Below are 17,290 nucleotides of genomic sequence, written 5' to 3'. Positions count from 1 at the left end.
ACAGCTCCTGACTGATCCATGGCACTCCAGGCATCCCCAGTGCTTGTGGCACTCACTGGGAGACTGGCCCTGCCACCCCAGCTGCAGCCAGCGATTGGTGCTCAGCTAGGCTGTCAGTGCCACCAGCCTGAGAAGGGCAGCTGTGCAGAGATGGGACAGGAACCCAGTAGTGAGGGCCTCGAACACAGCTGCAAGCTGTCAGCTGCCAGAGAAACCAGACGTCCTGGTGGCTGCAGCCTCCCCTGCCCCATCTGGGGAAAGAAACCAAGTGCCTGGCTTGCCTCTGTAGAGCACAGCTGGGGTGCAGCAGGGTACAGACACTTCAGAGCAGCTGGCACACAAGGGCTTGTGTCTGCCCTGGCCTCAGCATGGTCAGTGTCAGCTCCTGTCAGTACAGGTGACATTCACAGGTGCTCAAGACACCAGCACAGCACAGCAAAGCCTAAACCTGCTCCTCCCAAGTCACAAAGGCACCCTGAGCCCTGGCAGCCCTCAGCACAGGAGGAACAGCTCCCTCAGGGCTTGCAGTCAAGGAAAATGTGGGAGTTCCAGGCTCCATGAGCTTGGGGCACAGCAACCCTCACCACAGGCGATGCACCAGACACAGCACCCTGCATGCTTATGCATGGTGCCCATCCAGCACTCAAACCCAAATGACAACAGTAAAAAACTCAGTTTATTTCTCTATAAAGGCAGAGCTTTCCTTTAAAAACCAGGTTGTTTTACTCGAGAGAGGGTATGGGGCTGAACTGCAGGGGCAAGGCCTTCATCACACCAAGAGCTATTGCTCCCTGAGGGTGTACACTGCCTGCATCAGGCAGGCTCAGAGCACACGGGGTGGTCCTGCGTGGCCCAGGAGTGAGCAGAGTGAGGAGCATGGGTCTCCCAGCCCAAGCTGGGAGCAGCTGCAGCTTGAGGCAGGTTCATGCAGGTGGCACAGGACAAGGAGCAGGTGTTGCAGCCTGTGCACTCTATGGCAGCAGTGCCAGCAGCCCCCGTGCCAGGAGGGCAGTGCCAGGGCAGGGGTGGGCACTGGCTGGCCCAGGTGCAGGCACAGGGTGAATCCTGAGTGGCTGGTCCGTTGTTGCAGAGATTTGGCTTAGCCCAGGGGAGTCTTGGGGCCAGCAGTCCTGGGACCAGTGCTTGGGGAGTTTCCAACCCCTCCCAGCACCTTCCAGCTGTCCGGGGGCGGCCCCAGGCGGTAGCACAGTAGCTGTGCTGTAGGAGAGCTCAACTGCGGCACAAGAGGTGTTAATTCTGAAAGGTGAGAGAAAGGAAGACATGGACCATAAGGCATATGGCTGGGAGCCCAGCACAGCCTGCGAGGGGAAGCAGACGTTCCCAGGTGAGCATCAGCCCCCCTTGCCTTACAGAGGACATGTGGGGGGATGAGCCAATGCAGCACTGAAGGAACTTACCTGCTGGGCTGTGGGCTCCCCTCCCCAGCTCCTCCATGCTGCTTTGGAAGAGAACACAGCATCCATCATACCCCAAGCATGGCCTTCTGAGAGACATGGCATGCTCATGACCCTGACGAGGCAGGAATGGTGCTGCAGCACCAGGCACTAGGAGTGCAGAAGGCCCTAAGCCCCATTTCTACCAAACTCCCTCCCCAGGCCAGCCTGTCCCGAGATTGCAAAGCCATATCTCCTTCCCATCAGGAGCCCCATGTCCAAAGGGGTGGTGCTTCATTGGGCTACACATACAGCTCCAGTCTGTGCATGCACTGGTTCCCGGGCGACACCAGCTCAGCCCAAGCTCAGACCTGCCAGACCCCAGCTGGGTGCCCGCTGCCACATATATGGAGAACAGCCATGATGGAATGGGCCTCTCAGGCCCACCACCAGCACTTCCGTAGACCTGCAGGTTAATCCTCTGCTGCTGGACTGTTCCATCAGCTCCTCAGCATAGGACACACATCATCAAGCTCAGCCCACAACCCCAGTCCATCCAGAAGTCAGCATGACCAGGCCTCCATTCTGGTCCAGCCCCCAGGGAAATCAGTGGGAGAAGAGGGACAACTCCTGAGTCCCATTTGGGAGGCATGTCTGGACAGGCTGGCCTCAGCAAAGACTGGCAGAAACAGAGTAAGAAACATCTCTGGATGCATCCTGGGGGTCAGCATCTGTCCCCCACATCTCTGCTGCAAAAGCTGGACTGCATGGTCTGTCCCTCCACCACTCAACCCTCTGTTCACTTGAGCTTTCAGCTGATAGTGGCAGAGAAAGAGCAGGAAGCTTCCTCCTTGGTTCCATGCAGCTCTCCTCCATGGTCCCACCATGCCCATTGCCCCAGAAGCTCCCCTTGCATGGGGCACAGAGAAGGAAACAAGACAGGATTCACCAGAGAGATCCCTGAACACAAACAGCAGCTCACCACCTACCCAGATAAGGTTTCACTGACATTGTCATCTTCCTCCTCCTCCTCCTCCTCCTCCTCCTCCTGGCAAGCAAACAAAAACCCACCATGACATCTCACTGCATGGGCAGGCCTCTGCCAGGAGTGAGGCTGGGCTGCTCAGAACCCATCTGGCCCCTTCACAAGACAGTCACTCCCCAGGCACAGTACAAAGGCTTCCCACAGGCAGTGGGGGAAAGACTGGAGTGCTGGGCTGCCAGAACCCTCTAGGCTTGGGCACACAAGGACAGACAGGCCATAGCTTGTCCCACATCCCCTCCAGGAGTGAAGCCCCAAACACAAGCTGTGAGCGTGGACAGAGCTGCTGACACAGTGCACCTCTGCCCAGGGACAGTGGTGGGTGTGCACACCCTGCAGCTGGAGGGGCAGACAGAGACTACTGGGAGCAGGCTGCACGCAGGTACAACCCAAGCACTGCCAGGCTGGACTCACACTGGAAGCATGAGGCCAAGGACCAAGCATCCAGAAGCTCCCAGGCAGGGATACAGTGAGACCAGCATGACAATGCTCCAATTGCTGTGGCCATGCAGGAGGTGCAGTGCAGATGGGCTGGGCTGAGCCTTAGCCCAGGCTGGCAGGATGATGATCCAAGGGTCCTCTCCTTCAGAGGCAGCTCTCACCCCAGCCATGAAACCAGGTGTGCAGCCCAGGTCCTAGGACCCTGTGTGACAGAGCCAGCAGAGCAGGGCTGAGGCTGCAGCAGTGCTGGGCCTGACAGCAGAGCTCCAGGAGTACAGACACTAAGGAACTGCACCTGCTGTGTGACCCACACAGTATAGTGCACCTCCTCACATCAGACTGCCATGTGCGATGGGGACTGTGCAGGTATCAACAGGGTTCTGGGAGGGCAGGAGCAGGGAGCTGCAGAAGGGTCACTCTGTCCCTGGCCTAACTCCAGACAGCCCTGGGCATGGACCTGACTTGCACATACTGTACCCCAAACTGGTGTCTGAAGGGAGCGCTCCCTGGGGGGGCTGGCTCACGGGGTCTGCCGGGCTCACTGCTCTCCAAGACACATGAAGGGTGAAGGGGCTGATCCTGCCTAGAGCCTGGGACAGGGCAAAAGCAGCAGTTAGTGCCTGCAACCTGCAGAAAGCCCAGCTGGGAATGTACAGGCAGGACTGTGGGTGAAGAACAGGGAATCCCTGCCGTGCTGGCGGAAGGGTGCAAAGAAGGGTGAGGGGTCACTGCTCAGGGCAGGTACCACCAGGCCCTGAGCTGGGCTACAGCTCAGCAATGCACGGCAGTTCAGCACAGAGAGCAGGTACACACCTCCCACCCCAACCCACCCCAGCCAGAGATAGGGGAGTGGCAGAGAACACAACCACAAGGACAACACTCTCCCTGCCTGGTGTGTAACACGAGCCAGGCAGCAAGCCATCTCCCCTTCCACACAGCCCAGGATAGGGTCCCACACCAGAGACACTGATCCCAGGGCTATGCAGAAGGACACATCTGAGAAATTCCTCTTACCTGCATGTGTTGCTTCCCAGAGATCCAGCGCCATCTGAAAGGCCTGGGCCACAGTCAGAGTCACAGCCTGGGCCTGTGTACATGAAAGAGAGGGAATGTCTGCTTCCATCTGGGCCCTCAATCCAGGATAACCTCAGTGCCTTGAAATCTGAGACCCCCAGCATCCCTTGCTGCCTGTCCCTGCAGAACACACAGATGGAAGGCCAGAGCTCAGTTCTGTGTCTGTCTGCCCCTGGGGGCCAGCCACCCCCAAGAGCAGACCCTCAGGAGCTGGGACAGGAAATCCCCCTTTGCTTACTCCCTGCCTCTGCAGCACATGAGCACACCCACTCGCTGGCTCCTAATCCAGCTGAGGTTTGCAGAGGTAATGGCCCCTCTCACTGAAGGGAAAGAAAGCAGGCCCTTGCTCTCACCCATACCTCATGGAGCCAAGAGCAGAAGGCAAGTGCTTACAATCTTCTTCTTGGGTGAGAGGAAGGCATGGCACTCCAGTGCCCCGCTCTCCTGGCTCTGGGCAACATAAGCAAAGACTTTGTTCTGCAGCTTGTCTGTTGTACAGTAGGAGATCCTGTGGGCAGAAAGGAGCCGTCAGGACAATCCGGGACCCTGGCACTGGACTTCTGCTGCACTCCCAGCACATCAGCAAGCACTGCTGACAACCTGAGGCTTTCACCTGCCCAAGCTGACCACACAGCCCAAACCCCCAGCAAGGGCCAGAGGCTGCCTGGCACCTGAAGCAGGTAAGAGATCACTGCATCCACAGGCACTCCCTCCTGCGCCGTCCCAGTGTACCTTGTAGTTTTCTGATGGCCAGCTCAACCCAGTGTGTGAACTCAAGCATTGGGACAAGAGGAGCACAGAAGGGTAGGTGATTGCCTCCAAGGACACAGCTGGAGGCCAGGCAGAGGGATGTTCTGACCTGGCACATCAGCTCTGGCGCTGAGACCTACATTTTGCAGCAAATGTCTCTGCTTCCCATCTAGCCACCAGACTTACTGCCCTCACACCCAGCACCCACAGACACCCAACCCAGCCAAAGGACAAGTGGCAGCAGAAGAAATCAACATCAGCTCTCACAGCAACTGCCTTTAGCCCACCCATGCAAGCTGCAGTTTCTGGCAGCCTACAGCCAGAAGGGTGGTCCCATGGCAGTGGAGGCAGACATGCAGTCCTGTTCTAACTGTGGGGCTTTCCAATCACGAGCCTCAAAATCCTGCTGAATGCCAGAAGAGACAAGCAGGGCAAAAGGAGATGATGGATGGGCTGATGAACTCAAGTCCGCCCAGGACCCTGCCTACACTCAGCCTCAGACAGTGCTGGGGGCACAGCACAGGGAGGGTACAGGCCTCAGGGAGCCAAGGAAAGACCTAAGTTTGAAGGTACTGCTGACAGAAGGCCCAGCCCTCCTTGGCTACTCAAATTCCCATCAGTCTTCAGCTGACTGCTGGGGAACACCCAGCCCACACCCATGACATGCCCACCTGTAGATGGAGATGTTCTCCACCATCTCTTTAGTGTCTGCATCCTGCAGCGAGATGCCCCTCGGAGACACCGTCAGAATCACCTTCTGAAACTTGCGAGCTCCGACCCGTGCCTGGCAGTAGAAAGACACCAGCAATTTCTGCAAACCTGGCAAGGGTCTTCACTTCGCCCCCTTGCTGGAAGGAGCCCCGCAGACTCTGTACAGTATCACTCACTTGGATACTTGCTGCAAAGACTCCTGCTGTAGGGATAGGACAGCAGAGTCTGGCAATCAGGCATGCCCTGCACAGAACACTCTTCGAATCTGTTCACACTACTGTCACACACAGGAAGGGATAGACCCCACCTCCCGCAGTACTCCACCCTCCTCTCTGTGCTGTAGCAGGCACAGCTCTGCTCCCAGATAGGTTCAGGTGTGGGAGTGGGTGGCTGGGGCTGTCCTGCAGGAAGGCAGCTTCCCCACATCACACAGGCAGACACCAGTAGCCTCCTGCATGCCACCTTCCTCTTGGGAAGGGCACAGTCCCTCACTAGGACACAGTCCCTCACTAGGAGCTCAGGGCTAGGACACAGACACCTCCCAGAGTCCAGGGGCTGGGCTCTGACCTCAGCACACCAGGGCCCCAGGACTGGGTCTCACCGTGGCCACGATCCTGCGGATGGCGGCAGCAGCCATGTCTTCTCCTTTTGGTTTTTCTACCAGCGTCATGCCCAGATACTTGAGGGTGAAGCACATCCCCTCAAGCAGCGGCTCCTGCATATCGCCCCAGCTCTCAGGAAGCTCTGCGAAGACAAAAGCCCTTACAAGCCATGTGCCAGCAGCCCCACAGCTAGTTCCAGCAGAGCCACCCCACGCGTGGCTCACAGCAGCAGTGTTGCTCCTTGCCCCCAGCAGGACACTCTCCTGGCTCTGTGACACTAAGAGGAACAGAAGGAGTGGGCAGTTCACCCTTGAAGCTTTAGTCCTCTAGCCCTGGAAGTCCAGGCTCTGTCAGCACAGACAGCTCCTGCATATCTGCACAGGGCTGAGGATGCTGCAGCCCTCACTGCTATCTGCAAAAACCTTGCATTCCTGGGTCTCATCTGTTTCAGTCTCTGTGGTGCATTCGTCTCAGCCACCTGAGCTGCTGGCACACTCGAAGAGCAGCAGCACTTACTGCCACGCTCAGATCAAAATCCCCAGATTGTCCCAGTGTAAGCAGAGCCAAACACCTTGGCATCTCACTTGCAGCAGCAGGCTGCCAGGGCAGGGGCAGCTTAGTCAGCACTTGTGATCCAAGCTGGGGTGACTGGGAAGCAACTGCACCACAGAGATGCTAAAGAGATGGGAATTGCCAAGGTATGTACTGTTCATGCTAAGCTAATACTTTCCAGGGTTATTTTCACCTCTTCCCTGGGATTTGCTCCCTGAGCATTACTGGCACACTTGCAGAAGGGTCCAACTCATAATTGGAATAATCTGAACCCACAGGGAAATCAGGAGCCTTTATTTGCACAGTGTACTCTTGCACAAGTGACAACTATCAGGGAGCCTGCCTGGTGCCATGCAGGCACCAGTGACCTCCACCCCGGACAGGAGAACCCTGTGTCACTCCAAGCTCTGAGGACAGTCCATGTATACCAGGGCTGCCAGGGCAAGCGCTGCTGCTCCAGCATAGCCTTGGGCAGCCAACTGAGAACAGCCAGACATGGCCCTCCTGTGCCACAGGGTGCCTGCGGGGTCATGGAATCATGGAGCGGTTTGGGTGGGAAAAGATCTTAAAGCTCATCCAGTTCCACTCCCCTTCCACAGGCAGGGACACCTTCCACTAGACCAGGTTGCCCCAAGCCCCGTCCAGCCTAGTCTTGAACACTTCCAGGAATTGTGTCCTTGGGTCGGTCTCGGATCCTGCCGTGCCGCAGATAGCACGGGCTGGCCTGGCACACTCGCAGAGGACCAGGCGCGGCGGCCCGAGGAGGCCGGGGAGGTGCCCGGTGCAGTCCAGCGTGTTCCAGCGCCTGGCGCAGCCGCCCGGCCCCGTCAGCCCACTGGCGCGGGCGGCCTCGATTCACATGTGGGGCAAGAGGCGACAGCCCGGGGAGCGGGGCAGGGAGGGCCCGGCGAGCGGCTGCAGCGCTACCGCGTCCCGCGGCCGGCAGTGCCCCGGCTCCCTCGGCCCGCCCCCCGACCCCCTCGCCTCCTCTAGCTCGGCTACCCCTACGGCCGCTCCCGCCCCCTCAGTCCTCCAGGCCCCTCGGACTGCCCTGCAGCAGGCAGCGGCCGCACTCCGAGCCCGACTGCGCCGAGCTAACGGCTCCCCGCCCGGAGCGATGCCCGGCCCCGACCCCCGCCCCCGTCCGCACTCACTGCGCCGCCGGCGGAGACCCAGGCCATGCCGGGCGAGGCGCGGGCTCCGCAGCACGGCGCGCCCCGCCGCACGCAGCGCCTCCATAGCGGAACCGGGATCGAGCCGAGCCGATCCCTGCTGGTGTGGCGGGGGGGGCAGCCGGTCCCCGCGGGCTCGACGCACTCGCGTCAGCGCGGCGGAGGCGACGGGGTTGCCGCGGCAACGGGGGCGGGGCGAGGCGGGCCCCGTGGCGGCGGCGGAGCGGGCCCGTGGGACCGTCCCGGCCCAGGTGTAGGGCGCGATGCAGCTACGGCACGTGCGGACCCTGCTGGCCCCGCAGGTCGGGCCGGGCTGGGCCGGGCTTGGGGGGGGATCAGGCCGCGGGGGTGCGGGCCGGGCCGGACCGGGCCAGGCCGGGTTGGGGGGAGCGGCCCTGACCGGTCTGGGGGGCGTAGCGGCGATGCTGAGGCTGTCGTGTGACTGCTGAGCTGTGTGTGCCCAGCTGCTGAGGAGTGTGTGCCCGCTGAGCTGCATGTGCCCGCTGGGGCTGTTGTGTACCCGCTAAGCTGTGCGTGCCCACAGGACGGGACGGCGCGGGTGACCTGCATGGCCTGGTCCACCAGCAGTGCCCGGTTTGCCGTGTGCACCGCGGACCGCGTGGTGCTGCTCTACGACGAGCAGGGCGAGCGACGTGACAAGTTCTCCACCAAACCGGCAGACGCCAAGGTGAGTGGAGCCGGGCCGGGGCCGGGGCCGGGGCATGGGCCGGGCAGCACTGGGGCAGCCGACCTTCCCGCGGTCACACCGACCCTCTCTGCAGTACGGCAGGAAGAGCTACGTGGTCAAAGGCATGGCCTTCTCCCCGGACTCCACCAAACTGGCCATCGGGCAGACGGACAACATTGTCTACGTGTACAGGATTGGCGAGGAGTGGTGAGTCTGCGGTGGGGTCCAATACGCTCCATTCCGCCCTGCCACGGGCTCCCTTAGCCTGATGCTCGCCCTGGCACACGCTGCAGCGCCCGTCACCTGACCCGCAGGGAGTCACGCAGGTGTCCATGGGGAGCAGCAGGTGAGGTTTCCTCGGCAGGGCCCTTGTGGAGCCCTGGCTGTGCATGCAGCTAGCTGGAGCCTGTGTTGCCATCGTGTGTCACAGCTGTGGCACACAGCTGCCCCACTGCAGCCTCATTTGCTGGCAGGAATAGTGCTAACAGCACTCAGAAAGGCAGTTCACCAGAATTTTGGAAGCTCAGAAGCTGGGGTCTTTCTGATTTTTTGCCTAAAGTTATGATAGACAAGCAGCATTGCAAAACTTCATGGGCTCTGTTTGGCAATATCAAACCAGACTGCATATAAACAGTAGGGTGACCAGAATGCACAGTGTTGCTGATAGTAATTTTTGTTCATGTTTTTCTGCAGGGGTGACAAGAAGGTGATATGCAACAAGTTCATCCAAACGGTGAGACCCAGACTTCTGTTTGACTCCATTTTCTCTGGCATATGTAAGAAAAGGAAATGAGAGGTCTCTCTGCTCATACTCACAGGTGTACTTGGCCAAACTGTACTTAACCTTTAAAGATCCTAAGAGAATCTCTAAATTCTGAGGCACGTATTGCTCATCAAGCTTCAGAGGTGTCCTAATGCCTGGGTACAACACAGTAAATTGTTGAACGATCAGTGCAATCAGTTACAAAACTTTGGGGACTACTTCAGGCATCAGTGGACAGAATGTTTTAAGGGAGTTGAAAGGGAAAAATAGGAGACACTCAGAGCCCAACTATTTTTCACAGGTTGGCAACTCTAAACTCCAAGATGCCTTATTAAACAAAATGTAAAGTGTGCAGAATTCAAACTGCAATTTACACATGCTCAATTGCCTCAGGTTTGTGATTTCAGTCAGGTGTGCTCCTTGGCCACCATTGTGTTCTGCTGCTCTGGCTCTGCCTGCCTGTGTCAGAGAACAATCTCCCCAGTAGGCGTTTGCCAAGGGTTGCCCCGCGATCTGTCTGGAAAAGGCAAAGGTGTTATGAATTCCTTGCACAGAAAGCCATCAGGGTGAGAAAATACAGTGCACTGACTACTTCTACCTTCAGAGGCAAAGCTCCTGCAGCTGCTCAAGGCTTTCCAGGCAAGTGCCATCACACCAGGACCCCCATATTCTCTGTGTCACCGAGAAAGTTCTCTGCAGCGTAGGAGGACTCATCCTCCATGGCCAAATCCCCAGAAGACATAGACAGAGCTGCTTCTGATGGAGTTGCCCAGCTTTCTCAAGCTGCCTCTCAGGTGAAGGGCAGCCTCAGCCTCTAGGTTGAAAGTTTACATCTCAGAGTTGGGTCATAGCCTACGACTGTGGCTGCTCTGACTGCTCCGGGGAGCCCAGGGAATTCTGTGTCTCTGGCAACAGGAAAGCTGCTGGTCAGCCTCTGTTTCTCTATGGTTGAGCTGCTGCACTGAGTGGTCATGAGAATAGAGTGTCATGAGGAAAAGAGAGTAACAGGGGCTTGGTGTCCATTTGTCCGTTTCCTGACCACGGTGGCTATCCCAGGTGTGGGCACCTTTAGCCTCCCTGGAGAGCTCTTTCCTTGTGTACTGCTTGCTGCTGGCCCCTCCAGCTGTCAGCCCATTGGGGGCCTGCTCACCTCTCACAAGCTCAGATGCTGTGCATGGCACATGTACAGGTTTTTGTATTTTTAATGTAGAAATTCAGTCATTTTTTTCTCTCATTCTCCTATTTCCCCATGCCTTTTCTGCCATTTGTAACACAATAAATCCTTTCTTTTTTCTGGTGCTATATGTCTGGGGTTTTACCACCATGTCTGGCTTTCTCCTGTAACTAAATACTGTTATTTACAAATTTTTGATATGTTCAGTCAATATGAGAGATCATTTATTGAGCCCTTTCCCTCTCCTGCCACTGGGCACTCTTACAGTGATCACAGTGTGTGATCACACTGGCAAGCCAAGCCTCCTGCTCGAGAGCCAGGAAGCAATGAGCACATCACCACTGTGTGAGGCTTGTTCCCAAGATTTTGTTGTGTTAGACTGGAAAACAAGACTCTGTCAGATAATGAGGGAAATACACAAATTCCTGGGAAACAGGGGTAATGAAAATGGGTCTTGGTCATTGGTTGGACATTTTAATTATGAACAGTTTGGTCATCTTTGGGGCGTTTTGTTGCCTGATTGTAGCTAAGTTTGCTGATATGGATGATCAGAGCAGGGATGGAAGATGAGATGAATAAATGAGGGTGTATATGTATCTTAAGCAGTCCCAGATGCTTAAAATGGGACAGAGAGCCAGTGAGGCTGGTGCTGGTGGCACGGTGCCAAACACCAGCCATCTTACGGACTAGAGTTCTGCAGGGTAGATGTGAAGGGCTTTCATAAACTTTCTTGGCCCTCTGTTACAATTGAGTTTTGTAGTCAGCTTTATTCATCTTTGTCAGGAAAATTAATCCACAAACACCAGAGGTTTATGTCCAAAAAGGAGACAGAGGAGTCCTGTTACTTTATTCGAATAAAGGGAGAGGCCATGGGTCATTCCCCTGGGGTCTCAAATTTTTGGAGGATGAAGCCTCCTATTTATCCTAATTTTCCGGCCACATTTCCCTCTCTCTTTCCCCATTGGCTGAGGTAGTTGAGGGGTACAGACTTCCTGCAACCTAAGACTCCCTTCTAACATATACCTCCCCCCCCACTTTTTAAATTCCTATAGAGTTTATGGTTCTTCCCATTGTTTCTTTCATCTCTCGGTATCCAATTTCATTTATCAGCAGACCTACAGACCTTTGTGAAGACAAATCTCTTTCATTCCATTCATCAATCAGTGGAATCCTTCCCATTGTTTCTTCTGTCTCTCAGTGCTAGTTGTATCTCAGTGCTACCTGTAGCAGGCCCACCACTTGTTTGTGAAGACAAGTCCCCCATTCCTTTCATCCTGACCCCACCTCAGATTTGGTTTGGATTTAATGAGCCTGTTTCTACCTGACCTACTTGGTAGCATCTAATAACCATTTTATGAATAATAACTCAGCACTGAAAAAATAAAGGCTATTTCTTATTCATCAAATGAAGATCCAACAGACAACTATTCTCATAGCTATTACAGAAGTTGGCACAGTCAAATTATTTTTTATATTTTATACTTGTTGCAAAAAACCTTTTAAAACAGCCATGATTTTATACATTCACCAATAGTATGTGGCAAGCCAAGCACCTGCTCAGTAAGTAATACTTTCAAAAGAGCTCTAAACTGAACACATCCGTATAACTTTGTTGCCCTCCCATAGTCCTCCTGAGCTCAGTTACTTTGCCCCAGCTCTAGTTTAAGCTTCAGCATGGAGTAAGTCTTGTCCAGTATCTTCAGCTACTGTAAGGCCTGTCCAAATGCCTCATCTCTCCTGCCTGAGTGGTGTCTGTTCATGAACTATTTTATGTGGCAAAGAGCAGGAAGCTGAGTAGGATGGAGCTCTTACCTCTCTTTTTTACCTCTTCCTTTGCAGAGTGCTGTGACCTGTTTATTGTGGCCAGCAGAGAATGTCATTGTCTTTGGTCTTGCTGAAGGAAAGGTAGAGAAACTTGTTATTTGCATGACTTTTTTTCCCTTGCTGGGTCTGCCAGGTCTGCAAGTAGCTGGGCTGTGGGGTAAGAGCCATCACTGGGTGCCACAGTAATAGCAACAGAGGGATTACACCATGGATTTGAATTTTCTGGTTCCCAGTTAGTCCCAGGAGGTTCTACTAGATCATTTGGCTCTTTCTCCAAGCCTTTTTTGAAGTGTGAAGATGTGACTCCAACTTTTCCACTTTAGAACCTACTGGAAGGCAATGAGCTTCCTGTGATTTCTTTCACTAGTCACAAATTGGGAAACCTCTGGGAATGTTACTTACAGTGGGGGAGATCCACAGACAAAAGCAACATTGATAATTTTCTCTTTCTCAGGTTCGTTTAGCAAATACAAAGAACAACAAGTCTTCCACCATTTATGGGACAGATTCCTATGTGGTCTCACTAACTTCCAAGTGAGTATGGCATTGCTTTGGCCTGCCCTGCTTTGGCTTGGTCTCGCACCTGCTGCTGGCTTGGCATAACTGGGACCAGTGTGGGAGGTTGACAGTGTCCTTGCTCTCAGTTACTTGTCAAGATAATAACATACTGTGCTCTCCAGAAGGAATTCCTTCCTAAAATCTGGTACCTGGCTGTGCCACACTGGCAGGCTGGTTGTTCCTCAAACAGTTGAGGATGAAAGTCTCCGTGAGCTTACTTATATACCTTGATGTATTTGAATCTGTGACTTTATAAGGATTACATTTGTCAGCTTCATCTAGCTAATAACCAACATTAATCATGGTTAAGGGCTAAAAAAAGTAAGAACATTCTGTCAGATAAAACTCCCGACAAGGCTATAATTAGGAAAATAACCATAAAGTGCAATTTAAAATTATTTTAATTAATAAGATTTCATTTTAACTACTTTAGTATTCTTTATCCAAAAAAAAATTAAGATATGTCATGGTCCTAGGAGTGGAATTTTCACTAAATGCTGTCATTCTGGTGACAGATACATGATTGCTGGATTGCTATAGTGTCCATAGAATTTGTATTCTGTTCTTGCATCTTCTAACCTTCATTAGAAAGTGTTTTTCTGGGTACATGATCTTTGGCCTGTTTCTTCTTCCTTGCTCTCTTGTCCATGCTTGTGTCCAGGAGTACAAGACATCAATGCTATAAACAATGGACTTAGGCCTGGAGTGTTTGCCCAGATGTTTTTTGTCTACATTATGTTTCTTTTAGAGATTCCCAGTATCATAATATCCAGCCTCACTTCTGGAACAGTTCCAGTGCAAGAGCTGTTTGATACACCTTGCTGGAAGCACTTGTGAGCAGAGTCATTATTCCACTGAAGGTCACTTAGCTTCTCCAGGTTTCTAGTAATAAAGAAAGTTGTTTATTGTGATTTTACATGGTGAAGATACTTAAATGGTCACTCTCCTTTCCACTCTCAGTTCTTATGTCTGCTTTATTTTACAGACACTGGTGCAGGTATTTGATATTTGTCTTATCTTTGGAGAAGGTTCCTTTCATGAGGAACATCAATGATGACCCTGGGAATGGCTGCTCTGGGCAGGGAATTGAATATAAAGGTTCAAGTCCTACTGCAACATTGCATCATCCTGTCTGTGTTTTTCTCTAGTGTGTCGGGGAAGGGAATCCTGTCTGGCCATGCAGATGGAACCATAGTGCGCTTCTTCTTTGATGATGAGGGCTCAGGTGAATCACAGGTATCAAAGATCCTTTTTCAGTGAGTGAAATTCCTGTTTGCACAGCCTGTGTCCCAGCTCAAGAGCTCAGGAAAGGGATCAGGCTGTGGAGGGAGTGCAAGGCTGGAGAGAAGCTGCAGGCTGTGCTTGCTAGCAAAGGTTTTGGGAAGCATTGGTGGAGGCAGAACAGTGACTAGATGCTTTGGAATACACTAAGGGCAGTGGTAAGGGGGCAATTCATGTTTTTGCGTATGAGGCATAAGGCTGTTCAGGTGTCTGGAAAGATCTGATGTTTCAGTGTTCAGGAGAATGATGCTGGAAGAGGTAGGGTTCCATGGAATGGCTACTGTTGTCTCCACACTAAGCAGTGTGTAGTTACCACAGTTAATGTTGAATCTCGGCTCACATTTTGCCCTTGGACACCCAGCATTTCTCCTGAGCCTCCTGCTCCTCTGTGCCAGGAGTCTCTCTGTGCTTCAGGCTGTGGTAAAGGGGATGATGTTCTCAGATAGTTTTCTTCAGCTGAAGCAGTTTGAGCATGGCTGCTCTCTGCCGTGATATCTTGAAGGTCCATCTATACTCTGCTGTGTTGGAAGCTCAGTCCCAGTCTAGTTAATGGTATCAGTCTTCTTACTGGCATCAGTATTCTTCTCTCACAGTTAAATGAATGTAATAGTTGATACATCCCTCAGTTCTGGTTTCTGTCTTCCCACAGACTGAGCAGGCAGACAGTGCTGCCCCCATGAATTGGGCTTTACAGAAGGTCCCATACTGGTCCCACTGGAATAGCTGAGTACAGAGGCCAGCTAGGGTTTGGGGCCATTCACGTGTTCAGGGTGTTCTTGTCTGTTGCAGGGTAAGTTGGCGGTGCATCCCTGTCCTCCTTATGCCCTCGCCTGGGCTTCCAGCAGCATTGTGGCTGCAGGTTGTGACAAGAAGATCGTTGCTTATGGGAAGGAAGGCAGTGTGATTCAAACCTTTGACTACAGCCGGGACTCGTCAGAGAAAGAATTCACCACAGCAACCACCAGTCCCAGTGGCCAGTCCATTGTTATTGGCAGCTATGATAGGTACCATGTACTTGATGGAGAATTCTCCTCTTTATAGTCCTCCCTTTGTCAGCCACACACAGTTTTTCATGTCTCTCTTACCTCTTCTCTCTCACAGGTTACGGGTTCTGAACTGGAGCCCACGCCGCAGTGCCTGGGAGGAAGGCAAGCCCAAAGAAATAGCTCACCTATACACCATCACAGCTCTGGCGTGGAAGAGGGACGGCTCACGGATCTGTGCGGTTTGTATCATCAGTCAGGAAGCCTGAACCCTCAAGTCCTACACCAGGGTCAGCCTTATGCATGTTTGTGCATGGAAACAAAGTGGTGTGGTACAGGGAAGGCTTTGAACATGGTCATACTGATGTGGTCACACCGTCGCCCAGGGGTGCAGTGCAGATGCTGAGGCCAAGACCTTATGCTAAGGAGCTGCTGCAGTCGGGTGTGCGAGTGTGAAGCTGTAAAACCTTGTGGCTGTTGGTGTGATGGCTCACTGGTTTCAGCAGCCCTTCTCTTTTCTCAGAAGCATGATGAGATCGGCATAGCTTCTCCAGAGCAGTCTCAGGAGAATTCTTTCTTCTGGGTACCTGTGAGAAGCAGTATACAAACTGACCTGCTAATTACACTCTGTGTTTCTGTGCTGTGTGTTCAGTTCAGTGTTCTCTTTCTTCTACTTTCAGCCACCGAGCCTTCTCTAAAATCAGATAGTTCTTTAAATCTCTTTAAATTAATCTTTCTGCATATTTTTCTCTAGTAACTTGAATAACTAAAACCACTTAAATTATTTAGGAAAGATGTTATTTACGACTTTTCTTTAATAGTTTTTGCATATTTTTGGGTTCAACAATCAAGAATCCTTGAAATATTTTCAGACCAAGAATTACTGAATATGTGAACAAGTATTTTCAGAGAATGGAAAAGGGCTAAGGGATAGGAGATCAGTGGAAAGAATGTGGATGATATAAAGAAAGAAGGGTGAAAGGATTCTGCTGGAAGGGAGGAGAGACTGGGAGTCTGGGAAAGGAAGAAGTGGGAAACTGAGAAGAATAATGGGAAAGATGAGGATAAAGGTGGTTTTTAACCCCACCTCCTCCTGTCCCAGATTCATGCCAGTGTTTGGTAGTCTCCATTTTTCTGAGAATGGCTCAATCTTTCTGTTGTCTTAAGAAAGTCAAAATAGGGCTGGTCCTCCTGCATCTAACCTTGTCCTCCAGAACAGCTAGGGCCGGTGTGTTTATGTCTGACCTCTGATCCTCTTCATGTAAGCAGGGTCTGAAATATCTCTCCTTAACAGAGTTCATTGACCACATGATGTGTTTTTGTCCCCAGGGTACGCTGTGTGGAGGAGTTGAACAGTTTGACTGTTGCCTTCGCAGAACCATTTACAAAAATAAATTTGAAATGACATATGTGGGACCGAGCCAGGTAAGAGAATATCTAATAAGGTATGAAATTCCTGATGAAAATGGCATGTTTGCCAGAACTAGACATGTTTGGAGTTCTGCACCACCTGTGGTTTGTTCATACCAACTTGTCGAGAAAGGCTGGGTGGGAATTGGCTGGGATAAAAGACCGTTGAGGTTATTTCCTACCTTGTGAATTTCTGTGAGGTACCTTCATGTCAAGTGCAGACTCCTGAAGGGATTTAATTCCAGCCAAATTTACCTTGTTCAAAATGAGGCAGTAAGGGAGAGCTGGCAGTCTGGGCACCCCTATGCAGTCAGGGGAGAGAGTACAGGACTCTTCAAAGGGGGCTTCTCCTTGGGGGCCTGAGTGGGCCTCCAGTTAAGCTAGTAACTTGTAACTAGTAACTTGTAAATGGCAAAAGTAAGAATCCCGCATGTCTACTACAGCTGTCATCCCATGCAAAAGGAATGGTCAATTTTTTTAAAAAAGCAGAGGGAAATGCTGTGAGGGGATATCCAAATATCCTAGTATCATCTGCTGCCTAATCTTCCATGGGGCAAGAAGTCTGCGCTGTTACTCTGTGCATGGCCTCATGTTGCTTTTTCTCACTTTCTCTAGGTCATTGTGAAGAACCTCTCAACAGGAACTCGAGTTGTGTTGAAATCCCAGTATGGTTATGAGATTGATGAGGTGAAGATCCTGGGGAAGGACCGGTACCTGGTGGCCCATACCTCAGACACATTACTGCTGGGTGACGTTAGCTCCAACAAGCTCAGTGAGGTACTGGAAAATCTGTCATTTCTGGAGTGTCAAATGTTTAACTTCATAACTCAGAGGATATGATTTCTGCATGGGAACAATACCTCTATTTTCC

At 52.5% G+C, this 17,290-nt stretch overlaps 2 protein-coding genes across 10 annotated transcripts in view; one reads left to right on the top strand and one right to left on the bottom strand.

Moving 5' to 3' along the window:
- Positions 1–654: 654 nt before the first annotated feature.
- On the bottom strand, positions 655–7,857 carry LDLRAP1 (low density lipoprotein receptor adaptor protein 1). 7 transcript variants are annotated; one of them, XM_039569773.1, is made up of 9 exons: positions 7,721–7,857; positions 6,014–6,156; positions 5,373–5,485; positions 4,345–4,459; positions 3,892–3,964; positions 3,355–3,467; positions 2,384–2,442; positions 1,419–1,459; positions 1,002–1,257 (listed from the first exon to the last, which is right to left on the bottom strand). In XM_039569773.1, the coding sequence occupies exons 1-9, from the start codon at positions 7,803–7,805 to the stop codon at positions 1,100–1,102; spliced, it is 900 nt and encodes a 299-aa protein (XP_039425707.1). In that variant the 5' UTR covers positions 7,806–7,857; the 3' UTR covers positions 1,002–1,099. The 7 variants fall into 7 exon arrangements, with proteins under 7 accessions (XP_039425703.1, XP_039425704.1, XP_039425707.1 ...); XM_039569776.1 differs by having other exon boundaries at positions 1,419–1,456; XM_039569769.1 differs by lacking the exon at positions 1,419–1,459 and having other exon boundaries at positions 655–1,257.
- A 76-nt stretch (positions 7,858–7,933) lies between these two features.
- Positions 7,934–17,290, top strand: part of IFT172 (intraflagellar transport 172) — a 38,277-nt gene continuing 28,920 nt past the window's right edge. For all 3 annotated transcript variants that reach the window (XM_039569744.1, XM_039569743.1, XM_039569742.1), the window contains exons 1-11: positions 7,934–8,040; positions 8,283–8,426; positions 8,521–8,633; positions 9,120–9,159; positions 12,203–12,268; positions 12,642–12,721; positions 13,894–13,981; positions 14,816–15,030; positions 15,128–15,251; positions 16,339–16,434; positions 17,035–17,196. In XM_039569744.1, the coding sequence (XP_039425678.1) occupies positions 8,002–8,040; positions 8,283–8,426; positions 8,521–8,633; positions 9,120–9,159; positions 12,203–12,268; positions 12,642–12,721; positions 13,894–13,981; positions 14,816–15,030; positions 15,128–15,251; positions 16,339–16,434; positions 17,035–17,196 (1,167 nt within the window). In that variant the 5' untranslated portion in view covers positions 7,934–8,001. The remainder of the gene's footprint in view (positions 8,041–8,282; positions 8,427–8,520; positions 8,634–9,119; positions 9,160–12,202; positions 12,269–12,641; positions 12,722–13,893; positions 13,982–14,815; positions 15,031–15,127; positions 15,252–16,338; positions 16,435–17,034; positions 17,197–17,290) is intronic.

This window comes from Corvus cornix, chromosome 3 (genome assembly GCF_000738735.6).
Source record: "Corvus cornix cornix isolate S_Up_H32 chromosome 3, ASM73873v5, whole genome shotgun sequence".
NCBI classification, from domain to species: domain Eukaryota; kingdom Metazoa; phylum Chordata; class Aves; order Passeriformes; family Corvidae; genus Corvus; species Corvus cornix.
The sequence above is the reverse complement of the archived record's forward strand: the minus strand, read 5'-3'. Positions and strand labels throughout refer to the sequence as shown.